This window comes from Perissodus microlepis, chromosome 15, assembly GCF_051167445.1.
Source record: "Perissodus microlepis isolate ML-2025 ecotype Zambia chromosome 15, ASM5116744v1, whole genome shotgun sequence".
Taxonomy (NCBI): Eukaryota; Metazoa; Chordata; class Actinopteri; order Cichliformes; family Cichlidae; genus Perissodus; species Perissodus microlepis.
This window is the reverse complement of record NC_140475.1, coordinates 16,837,893-16,861,413: the sequence shown is the minus strand read 5'-3', so window position 1 is coordinate 16,861,413 and position 23,521 is coordinate 16,837,893. Positions and strand designations below refer to the sequence as shown.

General features: G+C 39.6%; 1 protein-coding gene across 9 annotated transcripts in view; it reads left to right on the top strand.

Annotated features, from left to right (window-relative positions):
* ryr3 (ryanodine receptor 3) overlaps positions 1 to 23,521 on the top strand; it is a 113,677-nt gene that overhangs the window by 39,078 nt on the left and 51,078 nt on the right. For all 9 annotated transcript variants that reach the window (XM_084952471.1, XM_084952473.1, XM_084952470.1 and 6 more), the window contains 25 exons: positions 884 to 1,048; positions 3,404 to 3,525; positions 3,637 to 3,817; positions 4,212 to 4,347; positions 7,023 to 7,118; positions 7,283 to 7,401; positions 8,483 to 8,616; positions 8,743 to 8,984; positions 10,884 to 11,076; positions 11,520 to 11,736; positions 12,227 to 12,331; positions 14,256 to 14,359; positions 14,861 to 14,944; positions 15,637 to 15,796; positions 15,911 to 16,055; positions 16,395 to 16,600; positions 16,925 to 17,099; positions 17,963 to 18,171; positions 18,353 to 18,516; positions 18,649 to 18,697; positions 18,809 to 18,969; positions 19,946 to 20,108; positions 21,121 to 21,207; positions 21,636 to 21,862; positions 22,864 to 23,076. In XM_084952471.1, coding sequence (XP_084808597.1) covers positions 884 to 1,048; positions 3,404 to 3,525; positions 3,637 to 3,817; positions 4,212 to 4,347; positions 7,023 to 7,118; positions 7,283 to 7,401; positions 8,483 to 8,616; positions 8,743 to 8,984; positions 10,884 to 11,076; positions 11,520 to 11,736; positions 12,227 to 12,331; positions 14,256 to 14,359; positions 14,861 to 14,944; positions 15,637 to 15,796; positions 15,911 to 16,055; positions 16,395 to 16,600; positions 16,925 to 17,099; positions 17,963 to 18,171; positions 18,353 to 18,516; positions 18,649 to 18,697; positions 18,809 to 18,969; positions 19,946 to 20,108; positions 21,121 to 21,207; positions 21,636 to 21,862; positions 22,864 to 23,076 — 3,857 coding nt within the window. The remainder of the gene's footprint in view (positions 1 to 883; positions 1,049 to 3,403; positions 3,526 to 3,636; positions 3,818 to 4,211; positions 4,348 to 7,022; positions 7,119 to 7,282; positions 7,402 to 8,482; positions 8,617 to 8,742; positions 8,985 to 10,883; positions 11,077 to 11,519; positions 11,737 to 12,226; positions 12,332 to 14,255; positions 14,360 to 14,860; positions 14,945 to 15,636; positions 15,797 to 15,910; positions 16,056 to 16,394; positions 16,601 to 16,924; positions 17,100 to 17,962; positions 18,172 to 18,352; positions 18,517 to 18,648; positions 18,698 to 18,808; positions 18,970 to 19,945; positions 20,109 to 21,120; positions 21,208 to 21,635; positions 21,863 to 22,863; positions 23,077 to 23,521) is intronic.

Genomic DNA, 23,521 nt, shown 5'->3' with positions numbered 1-23,521 from the left:
CAGTAGAAGGTAGCACAGGAGTGTGATAAAACTACAGGTTGTGTATTTGTTTTTTTCTGTTGATCTGTGATTTTTTTTTTTTTTTTTTTTTTTTTTTTAAAAAAAAACAAAAAACACACCCAAAAGGAGAAAAGACTAAATTTATATGTATTGCTGAACCTCCCTTACCTAAAGAGATCCAGCTTTTTTTTTGGGGGGGGGGGATTTACTGTTTTTATATGTGAACAATCCATAATTATTATCCTTTGTTAAAATGGCTACAACCACATAAAGTGCACACTGAGTCACCTTCACAGAGCTCCATTTGTTCCTATGGATATCCCTTTATCCCCAGTGGATGCAGTGTAAAAATCCCTCTGACTCACATCACTTCAAAGTCTTTTCCTATCATACTCCTGGCAATGCAGCAAAACATTGCTCTTACTTAGAACTCATGTTTCTTTAGAAGAATATAGATTGTTTAATAACTTTCTTATTCTCCAGCCCTTATCCACACCCCCTGCGCCTGCTATTTCCTGTATCTGGAAAGGTCAAAGCTTCGCCATGTTGAACATTGGCTTTAATATGTTTCTCGCTACTTGCTGTCGACAGCAATCAGTGGCATCGCTCCATCTCTGCTGTGCCAGAAATGTAGCAGAGCTAATGAGGCCGGCAGCAACCTCCTGGCAGGCCAATGAATGCATTCTCCGCAACCGCCATCTCTGATTACCATCTAATCACAATACATCTTCATTTGTCACATTTCCAGGCTTATATATATGCATGCCCGTGTGTGTGTGTGTGTGTGTGTGTGTGTATATATATGTATGTATACATATGTGTGTGTGAGTGATTTTATTTCCGTCTGAGTCTCTTTGCTAATCTGTGTATATTCCTGCTACAGGAAAAGGGAGATACTGGCCCAAAGAGGGACATTGATGGCATGGGCGTGCCAGAGATCAAGTACGGAGACTCTGTGTGCTTCATCATGCATGTGGCAACAGGACTGTGGCTGTCCTACCAGGCGCCAGATGCCAAATCATCTCGTCTTGGTCCCCTAAAAAGAAGGGTAAATGCATTTTTTTTCTTTTAAAACTTGGATTTGGACTTGAATAAAATCAGCCTTCTGGGATTTTCTTACCTAGATGATTGAGTATGCATCAATAGACTTTGCAGTAACTTTTACTAATGTAGCTGGGATGTAGATGGGACCATTTAATGAACAGTTTAATTTTGCCTGTTTGATGAAAATAAATTGACCAGGGCTCTGTCCCTGCAGGACTGTCACAACAAAACAATACATAAAATACACGTTGTTTATGTTTATTTAGATGAATCAAATTAGAAGCTGAATAGATCTTCTTCACACTTATTTTGACCCTTCATAGGGTATAATTACAGTGTATATTTAAGATAAAGGTAATTACGGTCCCATTCCATTAAGTGCAATACCAGCAGCTATGCCCACCTGAATTGAACATGACCATAACAAATATTCATTATTACATCTCTCTTTATGCTGAATGTCAAAATAACTGTTATGAAAATAGCCAGGTAATCTGTTTTTTATTGGTCAAGGACAAACTTTTAATAAGTTTGCACCAAATTCCCTTCAACCTCCATATGCACAGCACACTGTACTGTCGTTAGTCACTTGATTATATTTTACATGACCAATAAACAAAAGGAGTACTGCTGACCGGCCCCAGGTTTCCTGTGTGTTTATGCTAAAATGACTTTATTGGAAAAAATACTCCATCTCAGCATATTGTACACTAAAGTAATCAAGGTGGTATAATGAAGTTCTTGAGCAGAGCACTTCTGCTACTGACCCCTTCATCTGCTCCAACTAATAATATATAAGCCAGTCGATACTTTACTTCAATGGTGCAAATTAAGCAGAAAAGAAGGGGACTGGACTTCACAAAGTACAACAACTTCTTTTCAAGCTCAGACTACCATGATGTGGATGACTGAGAACCTACACAGAGAAATTAGGAAGTAACTCACAGACAGTAAAACTCTGGGTTTGTTGCAGTTGTCCACTTTGCATGGTTGGATAATCACCTGTTTTGGGGTTGGTTTTTTTTTTCTTTTTTTATGGTTAGCATGAGTAAGCAACCGCTCCAGGAATAATTACAAATAATTTATTGCACAACACATACTGTAGTGATACAAATATGCAACATATATAGCTGCCATCTGTTTACAACATGACCATAAATGCCTGCCATTCCTCTAAGCCAATGAGTGCATACGCAAATAACACACAGTCAGAGCAGTAGGCTATATGGCTGGCCTTCCAAACACCCAACCAACTCAGGTCAAATGTTTTTCTTTTGGAACTGAAAACAATGTTTGCGGATGACACAACCCAGAAGAGCTAACTGATCAAGCTAGGAATCCGCAGTCTATTTACACCTATAGGCCAGTGGACTCTTTCAATGATGACCATGTACACATCCTGGACAGAGAGGAACGCTGGTTTGAGCGGTGAGTGAAGGGGGCCATCGAGGAGGGGGCCTAAGGACACATCTTTCACCATCTTACAGTGTTGTGATTGGAGCCATTCCCCAACTCTCTGTGACTGGTCATGACAATATGCATATTTATGATCATGAAACTGACCTCACAGCCCATTGTTAGTCAATGGTGCTAGTGTCAGTCATTATGCAAATGTACTGTTTATAAGGTTGGGGAAACCTGCAGTCAGCTGAGACTGAAAAAGTCATATGAATGAGTGACAAAATAGAAAACGCTACATCCAGATGAACAGAATCATCTTTTTTGGGATTTCCTTACCTGGATGATTGAGCATGCATTAAAAATGTTAGCCTTGGATACATCAGATGTGGTCACCCACACTTCACTCCCATCTTTTCTGCAGACACACAGAGAGTGCACATGAGGCTGAAACCCATTTAAACGTGATAATTGGCCACGTGGAGGGTGACAGTTAGTTTTGGGTGAGACAGAAGGATTAGGGTGGCATATAAACGCTGCTCATCGCCGGGCGTTTGTCCAGGGACATCAAATACCACGTCGTGCTGGCGCCAGGCAGACCTTGCAGCCTTGGCCGCATGCCAAAGCACCAGACGTGTTGGAGGTGACGGGTGGTGGGTTTACACTTAAATCCTCCCCCCACCCCCCTGTCTTTTTTTTAATTAGGCTGTTTGATTACAGTAAGTCAGATTTCACTGAGCATTGGTGACGTAAACTCACTAGCCATAGAAGACTCGCACATCACAAAAAGTGATTACATATATGCTTTTCGTTCATTTTAGGTTTTATTTTAGAATATTTGAGATATTACACAGATTAGTTTTCAAAAGTCTGACAGGACAGAAGTTTCCAGCAGGTTACTGGCATCTTGTTGCATCCTAGTTTAAAAAATTAATATTCACATGTGTGTTTGTCCTGCTAGGCCTGCCTACATTCTGAGGGCCACATGGATGACGGGCTCATCCTCCAGCGCTGTCAACATGAGGAGTCTCGGGCTGCACGCATCATCCGTAACACCACGTTCCTCTTTACCAACTTCATCAAGTAATTATAGGAGGGTTCTCTTTGCTTCTAGCAAAAACTCCACACTAAATTTTTGTAAAATTTTACACATTGATCCACCCTCTCTGTCTTTTCTGCCTTTTTTCCTCCCAGAGCTTTGGACAGCATTGCAGCAGGAGAGTCTACAGCGGTGGCCGGGTACGTTGAAGAGGTGCTACAGACACTGAATGATTTGATTGAGTACTTTAAGCAGCCCGATTCTGAGCTGGAGCATGAAGAGAAGCAGTGTCTTCTCCGTTCACTCATCAAACGTCAGGACCTCTTCAAAGAGGAGGTGAGAGTGGGTGGTGTGATTAATTTCTATGCAAAAAGAAAACCTCTCATACACTGATGATTTCGTTGCCCTGTACCTGTGCATGTGCAATGACAATAAAGTTGAATTCTATTCTATTCTATTCTATGATGTTTCTCATTTAGATGATGCTATGCAGGATGTGGTTTTTTGTTTTTTTTTTGTGTGTGTGTATGTGTGGGGGGGAAAGTGGTTAAAACCTTAGGTTCTTAAATGAATGTATGTTTCGACTTTGGTTACATAAATTTAATGTATTTTAATGAGTCCCTATTAATCTTTCATCATCTGTATTTGTTTAGCTCCTTGCTATTCAGTTATTATCAATTCTTGTAAAAGAATACACAATAATTATGCATATATATTTTATTTTTCTCAGGGTATGCTGAGTCTTCTGTCCAAATGCATTGATCGAATGAACCTGTACGACAGTGCAGCCCACTTCGGGGAGGTGGCTGGGGAGGAAGCTGGCGCAGCGTGGAAGGACATTCTCAACCTGCTTTATGAACTCTTAGGTAAACAGTTGAGTGATGGATCACATGAAATATCCACATCGTTTGTTTTTCTTTTCTTCTTTTTTTTTTAAACACTGCCAGCTGTTGGTTCAGGGTAGACGTGTAGTATTTATCTTCCTTCAGTGTCTTCATTGACTGAATTTGCCATCTCTTCTATGTTTCTCATCTCCCTAACCCCCCACCCCTTATTTCCTGCATTCCATATTGTAGCTTTTAGATCATCCTTAATGCCTCATTTCTTTCCTTCCTTTCCTTCGCTTCCCACCTTCTTTATTTTATCTTTTTTCTACTCCCTTCTGTCTTCACTTCCTCACTTTTTTTGTTGTTCACATTTTCACTCCACATCTGGAGTTAGCAGCTGGTCGCATCATTTAATTGACACTTAATGCCATTCTTTTCCTTCCTTCCTTCCTTCCTTCCTTCCACATCTGCAGTTCAAAGCTTGTCACAGCACTTACATGACATTTAAATGTAAACGCAGTGCCTCCTGCAGTCTTACAGTCTGCCTTCGCTTTCATCTAGGTCACGTGTGTTTTGAAAGCAGTGTAGATATAATCATAGAGCATCGAGCTGAATATTTGAAGGCAAAATGGCATCGTTAACAAAATGCCAGCCATCGCAGGTGTTGGCATTATCTGATTCTCTCGGGGCCTCACACTGAGCCATGAATGCTAAAGCTCTGACCCTGAAAAGTTTTATTTCAGACCGCTTTCTCTTGGGTACTTTGTTTTGCTGTCATTGGAGTTTTCCCATCAACAGCTTCCACTTGGCTCACCTTGACTGCCTTTGTAATCATTACCACCTCCCCTACATGTACTTCCACACATTACACACAAACACACATGCTCAAAACCCACAAATACACTCCTCTGAGTACACTCTAGCCATCCCCACAGAGAGGTCACCCTCAAGGATGCAGAAGGCAGGATGGCGTAGCAGATTTTGCATGATGAATTGTGTCGGGGCCTTGTTTGCTCTGACCTTCTCTCTCTTATTGGTCTGTTATCTGTCCAAGTAGGCAGTGTGCTTGTTAAATGATGAGATTATGGACATCAATATCACCCCAAGCAGGAATTTTCCATGAGCCTCACTGTATTATACTATTGATGATCTTTACAAACTCGTATGAAGAGAGGGATTTCATTTGCAAAAATTAAATCTACATATCATCAGCTGTAATCTGATGAAAATGTCAATTTAATTAGCTTATTTGAGCCTAAATTAGCATGCATTTCTGCTACCCAGATATCCTGGCTGGAAGCCCTAAAAAGTCACGATCCCCAGAAGTTAAGTCAGGCTGTGTATTAAAGATAAACATAAAAACATCGCACCACTATTTACAATGGCCACCTGTTGTAGAGATTTTTACTAGTGTGGAGACATTACTCAACTTAAGCAGGTAAAGTTTGCCCAGTTTTCCTAGAGTTATAGATGTGTAACCTCCTCTACTGTGTGTCTACACCAAGCTACATTCCAAAATGCAGATGTAAGTCTAAGATCTGAAATAACGATGTTCTAATTGGCTGGTTTGCATTATTCTAGACTTTAGTGGGTATTTATAATACACAAGATGCAAGATGTACAGTATTATGCATATTTCTTGATTCACTCCTCTTATTTATATTTGGCTAGGAAATGGGAAATGGGTATAGCAGCTTATTGAAACATGTCTAAAAATATGTGGAAATACATTATTTAGGGCAAAAACAGAGTTTGTGCAATTCTAATGAGCTTGAAATGCAATATTTGGTATGACCGCTTCTATTCTTTAACACAGCCTTCTACTCTTGAAGCAGTCTTCGTGATTAGCTCTCCAGACGTCTTGAAGGAGACACACATTCTAATGTCCTGTGTGCAAAAACTGAGTAATATTAAAATGGATAAACACATTAATAAAATAAATATGGCTGCTTTGTCACATTTATTTTCTGACTGAACAATCTACTTTTTTCCTTGTTTGTTATTTATTTCTTTAATGAGATGTAATTGTTCTTGGACTCAGTGGGACAAATTGTTTCACTTTAAATTGATGTCTTCATTAAAGCCTTAGCAATATTACAGTATATCTTAATACACTGTATGATTATGTAACCATGGTTTAAAGCCTGTAGTCTGTGCAGCCCCAGGTTCTCCTGCCTGTCTTTGACCTTTGAATTTCACATTCACATCAGTCACAGTGAATATCCTTGCCCTTGACTCAAACTGTGGATCTAGCCATGTGTTCATTTTGAACTATAGCTTGGCTGAGAGCGCAGAATTAAAGGAGATTAGACACCCATCAGTATTCCTTTGGCACAGAGGGCTGTTAAAGTGTTTCACAGACATTATCCGTCTGCTGTCCCTGAATCTAAATGGTGAGAAATGAGACAGTATATTGATAAGGAGACTTCTTAATGTCACCCACAGGTGTAGAGGATGGTACAAGAGAATACACCTCAACTTTTTATGGGGCATAGAGGTGTTGGTTTAATAGTGCCTTTACAATTTTTCTCATGTATTTTCTATTCAGATTTAATGAGTTTTCATATGCACATATGTCATATCAGGAAAACCTGATGCTTATTCATTAGTCAAAGTCAAATTGTTTGCAGTATCCACTCACCTGATATTCTGCTGCTTGAATGCACTTTTATAATATTAATATTTTCTTTGTGAAATCTTTGTTGTTTGTTAAGCTGCACTGATTCGTGGAAACCGGAACAACTGTACCCAGTTTTCCCGAAAATTGGACTGGTTGGTCAGCAAACTCGAAAGACTGGAGTCTTCATCAGGTATGATGAGAAACTTTCAGTGGAAAAATTGAGGAGGGAAAAAAAAAAACTAAAACAATTAAAGATTTTTGATAGGTGTAAAGGACAAAAATGTGCTATCGATGTTGAGATGTGGTCTAAATGTTTCTTTTGTTAAATGACAAACATTTTGTGTAACTCTATAGGTATTCTGGAAGTCCTCCACTGTATCTTGGTAGAAAGCCCAGAAGCTCTGAACATCATCCAGAAAGGTCACATTAAATCCATCGTCTCTCTGCTCTACAAGCATGGACGCAACCACAAGGTAAGCAGAAATATTAGGCTAGAAAAGGTACAAGAAAGGAGCTTTTTGTGCCAATGCCAGTCTAGTGCCATATCTTCTAATTTTAGAGAAAACAACCTGGCTTCACACCAAACATTTCACAGGTTCTTCCTTTGTCCATGCTCCTCGTGGAGTATAGACAATTCACCTTGGCAGTTTTCGCATGCTCTTGCTGGTAGACCGACAGACTGCTTTGGTTTTATGCCTTGGCTGAGGATTTGTTGAAGTCAAAGTTGAGTTAGGATTGCCAATGCATACATAGAATCATCAATCACCACTAAAAATGCGGAAGTGTGGTTTGATTTCCCCTATATAAGGTTTTTACATGACAAGTTTATATTTCTACAGCTACCGCTTCTTTAATGGGTCAATCCGGAAGTGCCAACACAATCATTGTCTCTGGTTTTTCTCAGAGCAATCAACAAATGCTGTTTGAATTTGCATCATGAAAACACTTGGCTAAGAAAAATGCTCCACTGTGTCAGTGCAAAAACACAACTGGCTCAGTCGTTGTCACATTTTGGCTGTTGGTTGGTCCTTTGCGGCCAGAGGTGGGAGACATCTTTCCTCGTTGTGGTCTAGTCCAAATTGGGATCAACTTTGGTGCCAGTTGCTCTGTTTTTTTTAAACACTAAAGACATTTTATTGGATCATAAAGCCTCAACAACTGTTAAAAAAAAATCAAGCTGTCAAACTGGGTTTTAAAAACTGTACTTAAATCTTTATCATGGTTTCATTTGTTCCAGCCGAGTGTTGTGTATACAGTGTTTAAATGTCAGTTTCCTAATATTTACACTGTCACTTGTTAGAAGACATCAAAGAGCTTTCTTGTAAACAGCAGTTGCTGATCATGAATGGCAGGTGGAGGACGATAGTTCTGCTTGAAGGCCCTCTTGCGCACTGTGAATGTGCTCCAAGCATCACAGCTTGCAGAGAATCTGTCTGAATAACTAATCATTTCCTCTCGGAGCATGTGAAACGCTGACACACTGTGGATGTGTGACATATTTTCACACAAAAAGGAAAAAGTGTCTGACACAAGTGTTGTCTTTTTCTCTGTCAGATCCTGGATGTCCTTTGTTCCCTCTGTGTATGCAATGGAGTGGCAGTGAGAGCCAATCAGAATCTGATCTGTGACAACCTCCTTCCCAATAGGGACCTGCTGCTTCAGACTCGATTGGTCAATGATGTTCAGAGGTAGAGAATTTAAAGTATTGCACCGCTGCTGGATGCAGTAACCCCAGTATACACAGCTGATTAAAGAGTGGAAATTTGGAGTGACGATTTTCATCCAGTGTTGACTTTCCCTGTTTTCATTTCCAGTATGAGACCAAATATCTTCCTGGGCATAGCTGAAGGTTCAGCTCAGTATAAGAAGTGGTATTATGAGCTGGTCATTGACCAAGTGGACCACTTTGTAACCAATGAGCCGACCCACCTGAGGGTAGGCTGGGCCAACACTAAAGGCTATGCTCCGTACCCTGGTGGAGGAGAAGGGTGGGGAGGCAACGGTGTTGGAGATGACCTGTACTCTTACAGCTTTGATGGACTGCATCTCTGGTCAGGTGAGCATCTTAATTTAATATTTCACTGCTGGTAGATCTCATATGTGGTTGAAATTCAAAACCCATGTATGTAAGAATATATAGAGATAATGTATATTTAGTCTAGATGCATACAATCTTAAGGTTCAGTGCTGTTTTTATCCTACGTTTAGTCTACCTGACAACAAACAGTTTATGCACTGATCGGGATGATTCATGGTGAGTCAGGGTATCGCATCAGTTTGAGAATGAAAATAGGCAGTATGCACAAAAAAGGTTTTTATCTCACGTAGTGTGTCATAATGGACGAAAACCAACGGTGCATCTTGGATAACTGATGACCTCCTGACAGAAAAGCTATCATACTGAAGCTGAAGAGAGGCTGAATCTGTGCAGTGGTTAACTATAAATACAAAACAAGAATGATGTTGTTGTGTAGGTCTGTGGAACTGTGAAATTGAGTAACCAGATAGCCATTATCACTGATTGGGTTTCCATTGTCTGGTTCTATTCTTTTCCTGGAAACTGCTAGGCAGTGTCTTCTTTCAGACATCACACATGCCATAAAAGAGATATCACATGACTGACTCTTGTGTCCTCAGTTCAAAACAAGGTGTGTTGAATAAAGAGTTATAAACTCTATATTTACCCAACATATTTTCCCCCAACCCCTTTCCCCTAAACATCAAACTAAGAGAAAATGATACAGTAATAACAAGGTAATGTTTTTACAGCTTGCCGCCAACAATGAAAGTATTACATGAAAACATAAAAAAAAAAAAACTTAAATTAACATTTAAACGAGTCTACATCTAAGCAGTTTTTTTTTGGTAGGCACTACACCAGGGGTGGGCAACTCCAGGCTTCGAGGGCCGGTGTCCTGCTAGTTTTAGATATCACCCTGGGTCAACACACCTGAATCAAATGATTAGTTCATTACCGGCAGTAATGCTACAGACTCAGTGAAGTCAATCACATTGAGAAACTTCAGAGATCTGTCTCTGAATCATGTTATTTTGTTTATTTCATTTTTCTTTTAAGATCTTGTGGTTCAGACTGAGATGATTAGCGGTCTGGTTCTGGCCCATTGGCCTTATTCTGTCCATGTGTCGTGTAATTACTAGGAACCATGCGCAGTCAAAGACAGTCTTACTGCAAAAAGGCAAATTTGATGGGCCTGGAAAGCTGAAAAAAGCACAGTCTAGCTTTTGACTTGCTCTGTTATCTCGTCTTTATATAATATAAACTGTTAAATTTGTTCCATGCTACTCTGCACTACTGCAGTTAGGTAACTCCAAGTTTGTGGAATTAAAAAAGGGTTATTGAAGGACTTTGCCCTGACAGAACCTTTTGTGAATAATGCAGGAGCCTGCTGTCCCCTCTTTACTTTGCTTTTTCATCTTTGGGACACTGATATAAAATTCCACTTTCCAACCTCTACCTGTTAGACTTCTCTTTTACATCTTCTGAAAAGCCTTGCAACGTCTCGAATGATTTTGATATGCATGCCGTACATATTCAGTTTGCATTCAAACGGAAAGCGCCAGCTGATTGCAGTTTTGTTTTTTGTTTTGTTTTTTTCTTTCTGCATAAGAGGAAGGAACCAGTCAGTAGTTTGAGTCCATATCTTTGTCCTCTTGGTGCTTCAGGGGTATAAGTCTCTTAATCCCTCTCTTTTCCAATCTCAGCCTAACAGCATAAAAACTATTTCACCTCACTTCCCTTCTAAATCTGCTAAAAGACCCATCACCTCCCCTCATCCATTTCATGACATTCCTGTTAAAGCACTCACCACCTCACTCCCAACCTCTCTGCTCACTTCTCTTCTCCTTGCCCATCATCCTGCCCTACATTTGCAATGACTTTGCAGCTGTAACAGCCATCCATCCTCCCTATCTGTCTCTGCACGCTGTTGTCTAGGCCGCATCCCAAGGGCCGTGGCCTCCATTAACCAGCACCTGCTGAACTCAGACGATGTGGTCAGCTGCTGTCTGGATTTGGGAGCTCCCAGTATGTCCTTCAGGATCAACGGGCAGCCTGTCCAGGGCATGTTCGAGGACTTCAACACAGACGGGTTCTTCTTCCCTGTAGTCAGCTTCTCTGCAGGTGTAAAGTAAGGCTCTGCATTTATAATTGTGTTTTTGCTGAGGCTCTTGATGAATTTGCACCTTATGAACTTTTGTAGGTTCACACAAAAACCAATGGCATAGCACCAAATTAAAGTAATTTTGTTACTGTGCTGCAGCTTCCTGGTATCTTAATTTTTATCTTAATGAGACAGAACAGGTCATACCAAAAGGGGAAAAATAAACCTGAAACCATTTCTTAAAATGTTTTCCTATCAAATGAAGTTATATTTGGTTTAGATTTATGTGATGTGTTATGCTTTATCTTACATTTTATCCCTACAGCATACCAGTAAACAATGAAATAAAAAAAATAAAAATAACCAAAGAAGAACATTTAAGTCTCCACTGCAAGCCTGATATTATGTAATGCCAGAGATGTAGACGGATGTTAGCTGAAGTTATTTACTGCCTTTTACTGTCATCACAGGGTCCGGTTCCTGCTGGGCGGTCGCCATGGAGATTTCAAGTTCTTGCCACCTGCCGGTTACTCTCCGTGTTATGAAGCACTGTTGCCCAAAGAGAAGATGCATGTAGAGCCTGTGAAGGAGTACAAGAGGGACCACGATGGGGTCCGTGATCTGCTGGGAACCACCCAGTTCCTCTCTCAGGCCTCCTTTATTCCCACTCCTGTTGACACCAGTCAGGTGAGATGTTAAAGTGATGTTACACCCAAGGAAATTAAAAGCAGCGATGTGAACGCTTGTGTTGAATATACAGTAAAATTATATTCTAGTTCTTTTGGTTGGTTTGCTCTGGTTCTAAAAAGTGTGCTATAAAATGTCCATGATGGGTACATGATTGCTGCTGTTTCTCTTCTGCTCCTTCTTGTTTGAGTGCTGTTTAAAAAGAAGACAAAGCTGTTTACTAGGCCTGCAGCGGTTTCAGGGAATTCATTTTGTGTTACGCACCTGTAATTTAACATTCAGTGCTGCAGAAGTGGCTCTGAAGTACAAATGGAAAATAGGTGCTGACTTTCTACCTCAGTGTAACAAAAGGGTAGGAAACTTGGCATAACCCCTAGGGATCTAACAATTGCATAGACATGAGGAAGAACGGTTTTCATTTGTCAGCCTTTTTTTTTGTCCAGCATCTTTTTGAATCCAACTGTACCATCTGTTCCCCTTCTCTCTGCAGATTGTTCTTCCCCCTCACTTGGAGAACATCCGGGACAAGCTGGCAGAAAACATTCACGAACTGTGGGGTATGAACAAGATTGAACTGGGCTGGACCTATGGCAAGGTAAACCTGTGATTCATCTGGAATATATTTATCTGGTATGTCTGGAAACACTGATAAAGGTCAACTCAAGGGGTCAAAATTGAAATGCTTGTTAATGGCTCATTAATTTGAAGATTTCAGTCCCTGACTACAGGTATAATGGCCTGTTAACATATATAGCTAGAGGGGAAAAAAAGGACACTCACATGAAATTGTTAAGCTTACAACTGAGTAAACCCTACTCACTAGTGATGAGACGTAATGTGTCGAGCTTCAGAGTGTGTGTCGAGAAATCCAGAAAGGTTTTTTTTTTTTTTCTATAAAGAACGTTTCAGGGCTTGTTCCTTTATAGGCAAGTGATGTCAGCGATGGCGTCTGAAGATCTCACTGCTTCAGAAAGTATGAGTGTTTGTAGGACTTAAGAACATAGATAAAGTGGAATGGATCCATGCAATATTTGCATGTTAGTGTTTGCATTCAAGTTTCTCTAATTTGCCTGTAACATAGAGGTGCTTATTTTCATAGAAAGGAGGGTTTCAGCTGTATGGCAACACTTGATCTCTCCCAAGAAAGTATTACACATAATACGCTTGTGAATAATGAAAACTGTGGAGGACCATAAGTGCCAGAATTATGAAATACATCATTAAATTATTAATTAAATGTGCCATTAATTGATTAAACTGGGAGCTAAATTTATTCACTGTTTTAAATGAAAGGTTGAAAATAAATAACATATATAAACAATGTTTTATCCAAAACTTAACAAAAGGCAAATAACAAAAACTTAAAATAGAGCGATGCAAGATTCAAGCTTAACCTCAAAAAAGCAAATCTGTAATAAAGTTCATCAATGTTAGAAAAACTCCAACAAGCAATAAAGAAAATCCTTTATTTGACACGGTGCCAAATCAACTCATGCAGAGTATCTAATTTTATGTTACTGAGCTTGTTTGTCAATCTCTAAATAGCTCCGTGTAACTATAGTTGAAGTCCTCTGTATCTAAAGACATTTTAATCATTCCTGTCTGCACTGCTTTCCTCTATCATTCTCCCATCATTTTCCTGTCAGTCACTCCTGTTTACTGCGGAACAGCTTGTTAGAAGTCTGATCACACATGCTGCCTCTTTTGTACTGTAGTGTGGTTATCACAGAATCATTTCCCACCGAGACTGTCATCCCAACAGCGGCCATTTAACAAACTTAATGAGCGTCTCACCCTCCAAGAGTATGACATTCAGATTAATTAAGACTGGGAGAAAGCTTCATTTGGGGTTAGCCCAGGTCCTATAGTTTATTAGGGACAATCTTTAGGTCCAAGCAGCTGCTTAATGTTTTCATTTTGCTGTAACAAGCTCAGGGAGCTCAGAGTGACATTGCACACAACCCAAGACTCTCTGGACAAACAGAAGATTCAGTATTTGGATCAAGACAATAATAAAGTTGAATGCAGCATCATTGCTTTGTATCTTTGTGTATTGGTTTACTGTGTATTTTTCATACCCCGTGTGCACTTCACTTCTATTTAACTGCTGTCAGCAGCAGAGTGCATTATCAGGAGGAGTCACTGGCAGCGTCTTATTGAGAGTCTGCGTGCAGCTGTAAATTTCCTCCCATCCACTCTCACAGATAGCCGAGTCTCTCGCTACTGCGAGTCTATTCTCTGAACTGGGCTTATCTCACTTTATTTAAAAAAGGAAAGAAAAACAAATCAACACCTGAGGCCCGAATTAGGCAGAGAAAAACAAACAAAATTTGCATCCCTGAGCAACAACTGCAGATAAATTCAGCTGCGGTCCACTTTTTATTTTCTGAATTCTGAGCCATTTTTGCTTATAAATCTATAAGACCAGAAGGTTCATAGAGCAAACAGTGGGTGTGGTGAGATGACACATGCAGTAGTAACACCTGACTGCTACCTTTTTTCATTTTTTTTTTTTCCAGGTTCGTGATGACAACAAGAGGCAGCACCCTTGCCTTGTGGATTTCGCCAAGCTGCCTGAAACTGAAAGGAACTACAACTTGCAGATGTCCAGTGAAACCCTAAAGTAAGGCCTGGGCTGTCCTCTGGATAATCCAGTTACCTATTCATTTCTTGCTGCAGCTCCCTCCTCAATGCTGAGCAAAAGCAGATTAAGGCTAAGATTAAAGCGGTGCTTGTAATGACTTACATCTCCTGAGTGAATTCCATTATTGATTTTTTAACAAATATTGGATCCAAAGTTTATTTGAGCCAACTACTGAGTCATCTCACTGTAAAAACATTTGGCTTGGCTCAATAAAACGTCCTCCTCTTAGAGGAAAGTTTAACTGGGTATGCAGTTTGTCAATTACATCTAGTTTGAGACCCAAATGGCATTTTTCCACGCAGCCCAACCTGAGTGCTGTTCTGTGTTATTGTATTGATCGGAGGAGATTTATCAGTGTCTAATGAACAGTGTTAAAAATTTAGAACTCACTCAGAAGAATCATTTTCATCTAACATAATGTAATGAAGCTTGAATATTGATGCTGGTTATAGACTTTCTCACATTTCCTTTTATCCTCAGGACCCTTTTAGCCCTGGGATGCCATGTTGCCCAGGTTAATATTCACGCTGAAGAGGATCTGAAGAAAATCAAATTACCCAAAAAGTAAGACTTCCTATAAATTTAAGTTATATTATAGTTCTATGTATCTTTTTATCGGATACAACAAAAAAAAAATGCTGAATTTTAGAGGCATATATATATAATCAGTGTCCTTTTTTATGTACAAACCCAGTTCTAAAAAATTTAGGATGCTGTGTAAAATGTAAATAAAAACAAAATGCAATGATCTGAAAATCCATAATTTACTTACAGCAAGGAAAACAAATTGTTTTAGTTTGGGTTTTTTCAGGGAAGCCTTTCCATGTTTCAGCAAGACATCCATGTCACCAGCTGAAAGCATCATTATGTGAAAAAACCATGACAGAATACGCGGGACTGTTGAGCAGCTAGAATCTTATATCAGACAAGAATGAAACTACATTTCTCTCAGAGGTACAGCAGTCTCCTCAGACTCTCGTTAAAAGAAGAGAGGATGCTGCAGAGTGGTAATTCTGACCCTATCCCAGCTTTTTGGGGATGTGTTGCTGTCATTAAATTTAAAACAAACTAATAATTTCTTAAAATCTTAGATCTTTCTGTGCTCCGTTGCAATTAAAATATGTTTTTGAAAAAATATATATATATCAGCAAATCATTGCACTTTGTTTAATTTACATTTTATAGAGAGTCCCAACTTTTTGGGAAAATTTTGGTTGTAAGATACCTGTATCTTATCTTATCAATATCATCTGTAGCTACATGATGTCCAATGGATATAAGCCTGCGCCACTGGAACTCTCTGATGTGAGACTGAATGCTGGTCAAGAGGTTCTAGTTGATAAACTGGCCGAAAATGCGCACAATGTGTGGGCCAAAGATAGAATTAAACAAGGATGGACCTATGGCATCCAGCAGGTAAAGTTCATGCAGCATTTGAAATTGAGAAAATGAAACTCATGTATTGTTTTTACCGTTAATTTTAAATGACTTTAGTCCACTAGTACAGTTCCTTGTCACTGTTTGTGGTAGGATTTGAAGAGCAGGCGTAATCCTCGCCTGGTGCCATATGCTTTACTGGATGAACGCACCAAAAAATCTAACAGGGACAGTCTGAGAGAAGCTATCAGGACTATGGTTGGATATGGATATGAGATCGACCCCCCAGATCAAGAGGGTGAGACCCTGGCGCTGACACCGCAGTCATTTAAAGCTCTTAAAACTGATACAGGACCATCTACTGTATGTTCAAAGGCTACAGCAACAGCACTGCTTTCACCTAAGGTTTTGTAAATGTTTAGGAGCGCACAGATTTTGCTAATATACTACAAATATATGTGGTACAACTCATAGTTATGCATACAATATTTTTACACATTTCTTCAATCTGAAAGCTGGCACTGACGAATCCTCATTATAGCTATGGATTGATTGTAAAGCCTAATAGTAGTACTGAAAATACGAGCATGTGTATCCATGGTGTTAAATCCTCTGGTTTTCGTATCTTTGCCTAAAGTTGTGCACATGCTTGATGATCAGAGCGTCGAGACGATACGCTTCTTCCGTGTGGAGCAGACCTACGCGGTGAAGACGGGGAAGTGGTACTTTGAGTTTGAGGCTCTGAGTGGAGGAGACATGAGGGTTGGCTGGGCCAGACCAGGCTGCAGACCTGATATGGAGCTCGGAGTAGACGACCAAGCCTTCGTCTTTGATGGATATCGGGTAAACTGCGTGTATCTTTTCTTTTAAACTAGTCATGGGAAGTTGTCTGAAGGCAACTTTTTGAAAGATCTAGATACTTTAGATGTATCGTCATGGACAATGCTACACTAATTAGAATCTAAAAATGAGACTACTGCATGGTTATAAGAGTAACAAAATATATGTAGTTCAGCCATAAACTTTCTAAATTCAGGATTTCACCGTATATTATATCTTTTACATTTTAACAATACCTACAGTCACAGTCACAGAAACCTAAGCAACATTGTTGTTCCATTTATTAGCAAAGACAAAAACATGTGATTCTTGTTATGTTTTTTCAAGGGACGACGTATGCATGCAGGCAGCCGCTACTTTGGACATCCTTGGAAAAAGGGCGACGTGGTTGGTTGCATGATCAACATGGAGGACAAATCCATGATTTTCACCCTCAACGGAGAACTCCTGATCACCAGTAAAGGATCCGAGCTTTGCTTCACTGACTTTGAGACAGAGGATGGTGAGGGCTTTGTATTTCAAGCCAACTTTATTTATTCTGCCTGTTTCCTTCAAAGTGTCTTTGGGAGTTTGACTGGGTTTGTTTGCATAAGATTTTAAGAAAAGCTTAAAATGATAAGAGTGTTTCATTTTAATTAAGTCCTTTGTGACACTGGCTCATTACTCTGTAAATGAACCATTGACTTTGGAAGAAGATGGTCACACAGGGATAAAGTAAAGTTGTTAGTTTGTTTTTAGATTTCATAAGTTATAGATTCTTAAACATATGACATTTGAGTTTTGGTGGATAAAGAAAAAAGGAAGTTAAATTTTTTTTAGAAGTACAGAATTCAAGAAAGCCAACTCACTGTTGCGTGCATGCATATAAACCATTGGCATTCTTTTTTTATATATATATTTTTTTAACATGGGCAGCACGGTGGCACGGTGGTTAGCACTGTTGCCGCACAGCAAGAAGGTCCTGAGTTCAATTCCAACATCAGGCTGGGGTCTTTCTGTGTGGAGTTTGCATGTTCTCCGGGGTGGGAGGAAGCCGGGTACTCCGGCTTCTTCCCACCGTCTAAAGACATGCAGCTTGTGGGGATAGGTTAATTGGATAATCCAAATTGCCACTAGGTATGAATGTGAGTGCGAATGGTTGTCTTTCCCTGTGTGTTAGCCCTGCGACAGACTGGCGACCTGTCCAGGGTGTACCCCGCCTCTCGCCCTATGACAGCTGGGATAGGCTCCAGCGCCCCCCGCGACCCTGAAAAGGATAAGCGGAAGCAAATGGATGGATGGATGGATTTTTAACATGTTTCTGATTTGTAAAACGACCATATAAAATGCACATGTTAAAATAATACATTTTTCTAAATACACCAGGTTTCATCCCCGTGTGCAGTCTCCGCATGTCTCAGATCGGCCGTATGAACTTGGGCAAGGACGCCAGTACTTTCAAGTACTACACCATGTGTGGTCTACAGGAGGGTTTTGAGCCCTTTGCTGTTAACATGAACAGAGAGGTCACCATGTGGTTCAGCAAGCGCCTGCCCACTTTTTTCAATGTACCTGAGGACCACCCTGATATTGAGGTACACACATTCTCAATATCATTAGTGTTTTTATTGCCTTTTAAGTTTGCTGCTGGAGTTGAGATTTGCTTTTTTTTTTTTTTTTTATCCTAGAGAGCTATTTATAATAAACACTAGAGCTGGTGTTAATGGGCACATTGATATTACTGATCCCTCGCTTTGGGTTTCATTAACTCCTCAGGTGACGAGGATTGACGGAACAGTCGACAGTCCTCCTTGCCTTAAGGTCACTCACAAGACGTATGGCACTCAAAACAGCAACAATGACATGGTCTACTGTAGACTGAGCATGCCTGTGGAGTTTTATTCTGCAGACAAGCTCCTGGATGAATCACTGAAGCTCAGGTCAGACATGTACTTGAAGCTGTTTTGTATTGGGAAATTGTGTTTTATCTAAATTTATACTTAAAGTTAAAAAATAAAGCCCATATTGTTTAAGATAACTTAAATCTACTGTCATGTTTTTTGTTTCCGCAGCCATCCTCCAAAAGAAGATGGAAGTATTGACTTTGGAAGCATCACAACTGTAAATCCACATAGATTCTCAAATAAATAAATAAAAAAAAACTATAGTATTACTCTCTGTATATTCAGATTAACCGATAGCACTGTTTGCCCTTTTTCTTTTAATTGGCAGTATTACTACTCAGTGCGAGTGTTTGCTGGACAGGACCCTGCTTCTGTGTGGGTGGGCTGGGTCACACCCGACTATCATTATTATAGCAAGAACTTCAGCCTCAGCAAAACACGCACGGTCACAGTGACGCTGGGAGATGAGAGGGGCAGGGTCCATGAGAGGTATGCTCCCTGCATTTTTAATATCTGGAGTTCATATGAAATGTTTGATCCTTTTATTTGAAGAGGCTTTAATATTCCAGTGGGACATGTGCTTTCAGAAGTGCATTCTGTGGTGATACCTTCCTTAATAACTTTTTTGATTTCTCATGACAGCATTTTTCCTGTAGTTTCAATATAGTTATTGCTGCTAAATGTGCTTCTACCCGCTCCACACACTGCTTCTACATTTTGGCTTATTTCTTAGTATTTTTGAAATAAATAATGATACAGTTTAATATGCCATTAACTGTTGTTGTTCACGTGAGGTTGTATTTAACCAATTTTAGATAAGGATCCTAAGGATCAGATTATTTTTTGTGTGTTATGTCTTATAGGCATTGAAGTTTTAGTTTTTTACTAGTTATTCTAAATGTAGCTGCATTTGGGACCAAATATGAAGGAATCCAATTTGAGCTGCACAAACATCAAAAAATATTACAAGAAAAAATCCCTTAGTATGCTCCAAGCTCTCTTGAAAGCTAATTAAAAGCAAAGCAAATAATATGGTCATTCATTTTTTTAAATGACTGCCATCCGGGGATAACCCATCCTTGCAAATGTATGTTCATAATTTAAAAAAGCATGCATTTCAAAGTTTATACCACTAATACCTGTGTCATCGCTATGTGTTGATCAGTATGGCGAACATGCTCACAATTATTTTAGACAGACCAAACAAAAACATTTCAGTCATCTTTTCATAGCTGGTTTTCATCTTTATTTAGCATCCGGGGAGGTAAATGGGAAAGATGGCCTCTGTGTGTAACAAATATGAATGAGGCAAAAGATCAATGACTGTTGACCAAATGAAAATTTATTGTGCCTCCTGTTTGACACCCCCCCCCCCCCCCCCCAAGTTGCCTATGTTGTCCTCTGCATATTTGCATTTACTTGTATTTATTGATGCTGAGTTCTTGTTGTGGTTGCTTTGCCGCAGTGTTCAGAGGAGTAACTGCTACATGGTGTGTGTAGCAGACGCAGTTACCCCGTCTTCGTCCAGCCGCTCCAGCTCCGACCTGGAGATTGGCTGTTTGGCTGACCTGGCCACTGGCCTTGTCTCCTTCAATGCCAATGGCAAAGAGCTCCCCACATCATATCAGGTAAGTAAGTATAATAGATATCATAGATATCAGTTGGCAGAGGAGTGAAGGTTTGGCTCGTAAACTTCAATAGACGTAAGCTATTACGACTTTCTCTTGTGGTTTAGTATTCTTCCCCTGCTTTGGCACACATGTTTGTTTGTTTTTTAATATCCTGAACGCAAAAAGAAAAGAAACTCTAAGCAGTTTGAGTCACTGTCTTTATATTAATATCTCTCTCAAACGATTTCACTCATCACATATTTGTACTGCCCACACACTCTCAGAACGATCTTCCCTCCTTTAATCCTTTCAGGTGTCATTAATTAATTTGTGCCACAGCAAATTAAACCTGCAGAGAGATAGAGTTGGGAAATTCTCATCTGTTTTGTGAACTAGTCATACAAAGACAGACATCGGCTCAGTAATCCTTGCCTTGCTTGCTGTCCTCATCTCTGGTTTTTAAAGCATCACATCGAATGCCTGACTAGACACTGAAATGGTGCACTGAGAAGCTTCTACCGCCTGTGTTCTCCTTTTTTATCTTGCATAATCTCCTGTTTCTCTCCTTTTTTCTCGCTGCTTTATTTAGTCATGAATTGGCTTTTTAAGAAGGGGAAAGCCCTCTGAGGGAACCAGGAGGCTTTTAACCTGATGAAAAGCTTCTTGTCCTGTTATTGCATCAAAGCTTTGGTTGTTTGTTCTCTTTCTTTGTAAAGTCTGTGATGGTTGTCATCAGTATACCAGCTAATACTCATTGAACTTGGATTTCAAACTTCAGCTAATCCACAAGCTTAGGGGTTAAAAGCCTTCTGACATTAGTTGAATTTGCCACCAGAGCAAACACGAGGCAAGCGCAGTGCTCATTGCATTAAATATATCAATTTTCAGATTCCACCATGGGCTGGGTTCAAGGAAGAGCTCTGTTCTGCATGTGTTGCTGCACTTTTGTCTCATTTTGGTGCTGCTATAAACACGGGATAGTACTGACTTAATAGCTGATGTGGATAACTATGGCTTTGTTTACTTTCAGGTGGAACCAAATACCAAGCTCTTCCCTGCTGTATTTGTCCTCCCCACCAGTGCAAACCTCTTCCAGTTTGAATTTGTTAAGATAAAGGTTTGTTTCTGTCCTAACCAAACAACACTGTACACAGTTTTAAGCACTTTTCATTGAGTTATGAAACAGCTATTTACTTTGTCTTTCTCACACTAATTAAGAGGTCTTGAATTTTTAATGCCATTCATTCATAGTCATGGACTGCCCAGCTGGCCTATATTTTGACTTGGTGACCCATTTAGGATGCTCTTGCACTGATTAATTTTGTGTGTGTTTGGAAAACTAGTAACCAATATACATATTTACACAGGACACTATTTGATAGAGTGAAGAAAGGATGTCACAGAAAGCACTACGTATATAAAAATAACTGATTGCATCGCTATTGACTGAAAGGATGTGATATAACCAGATATTAATATAGTTTTCATTTAATCAAATTTTCTACTTAATGTGATTTTTCCTTCTTGTCCTCATTCTAATCCCAGGATGCCATGCCACTCTCATCAGCCATATTCAAGAGCGAGCACAGGAATCCGGTGCCACAGTGTCCGCCACGGTTGGATGTGCAGACAATTGTGGCAGTGCTTTGGAGCCGGATGCCCAATACCTTTCTCAATGTGGAGACGGCTCGCGTTAGTGAAAGACATGGCTGGGTGGTCCAGTGTCTGGAGCCTATGCAGATGATGGCTGTACACATACCTGAAGAAAACAGGTGTGATTATAATACTCTATAAACCGTATAAACACAGTGACAAGTGACTGTTTCATTTACAAAGTGTTACGTTGTGTTCCCTTTAGTTGTTAGGGAGGATGTAGTGCATTCAGTGTCTTTTCACATTTATAGCAGTTAAATTAGCTTCCATAGACAAATGATTAAGTAACAATAGATACTTCTTGTCATTCATTCTTTACTGTGAATTGGGCTGATGAAACACATTTAAGACAGATTAGCTGCTTGCGGAACAAACACTTCTTGGCACTACCTGGGCTGAGTACTCTCTGGTGAGGGTCACTGTAATTAAATTGAAGGTAGCCGCTAACAAAGACTTTAAAGTTTTGCCCAGATGAATCATAATCACAATGAATATTCTCATTTTGCGTATACACTTAATCAAGCCTGTCATTCCATTTTTAGATAGATTTAGGGCTACACTACTAATGTTTTACAAATGTTCACACTTTTAATTGCTGTTGCTGCATCCATGTGTCTGACCAAATAATTGACATGGACCATGGAGTTTAAAAATGTTCTAGTAACTTCAATGGTTCCTATTTCATACAGTTCAAATGTGCATTTTAACAGGGACATAACAACATTAAGGCGACAAACTACAAACCACACATAATGTGACATCGTATAAAGTAATCTCAGTCAATTCTATGCACAGTGCTACAATTTTCATGTTAACTGCAGACTGTGATGGATTGAGATGCTAAGAGGTTTCTAATGTGTTTTGCGGCCCCATAGATGAACTCTTGTTTCGTAGCATGTGTATTTGTGTATTCTGATATCAGAATACATACTGGAAAATAAGTTTTAATGATGAGTAAACAGGCCGTTAGTCATACATTTGTTTGCTGTTTACATAAAAAACAGTTTTAATTAGAAAATTGCATTAACTTAATGAAAATCATCAAAGTCTTTCTGCTGTGATCAGCAGAGTAAATGACTTACTCGAGCTTACTTTGTTGTTGTGGTGTCTTTGTTCGCAGGTGTTTGGACATAATGGAGTTATCTGAGCACGAAGACTTAAGGAAGTTCCACTACCACACACTAAAGCTGTATTGTGCCCTTTGTGCACTGGGAAACACTCGTGTAGCTCACGCCCTCTGCAGCCATTTGGACCAATCACAGCTTCTCTACACAATCGACAATCAGTACCTCTCTGGCATGCTGAGAGAGGGCTTCTACAATGTCCTTATCAGGTGTGTTGGTGTGTTTCAGTATATTTTATATACTTAAGTAAGTTGCTATGGATGCTCAGCTGGTGTGAATTTTGATTTTTAATTTATCTTACTAAAAAAATGACCTCAGTCAATGACCCGCCGTGCATCAAAACAAGAAGAAAGCTGCCGTGTTTTTACTCATCGGATCATTTAATGATGATACATGATTGAATTGTGATTTGACAGTGTCATCTGCAACAACATTAACTGTTAAATTGATGCAGCATTACGTGAGATCACTGAGCAAATTTGTGCTATAAATCTTAATAATCCCTCTGCTATGTTTGTTTTTCCACCTCACATCTCAGTGTTGTTGTTTAAACTGTCTTTTCTTCACATGATGTCAAATAGCAAACTCATGTGTACCTTCTATATTGCTGAAAATTCACTTTTAAGCAGTGATTGTTAAAGCCTTTGTGACGCG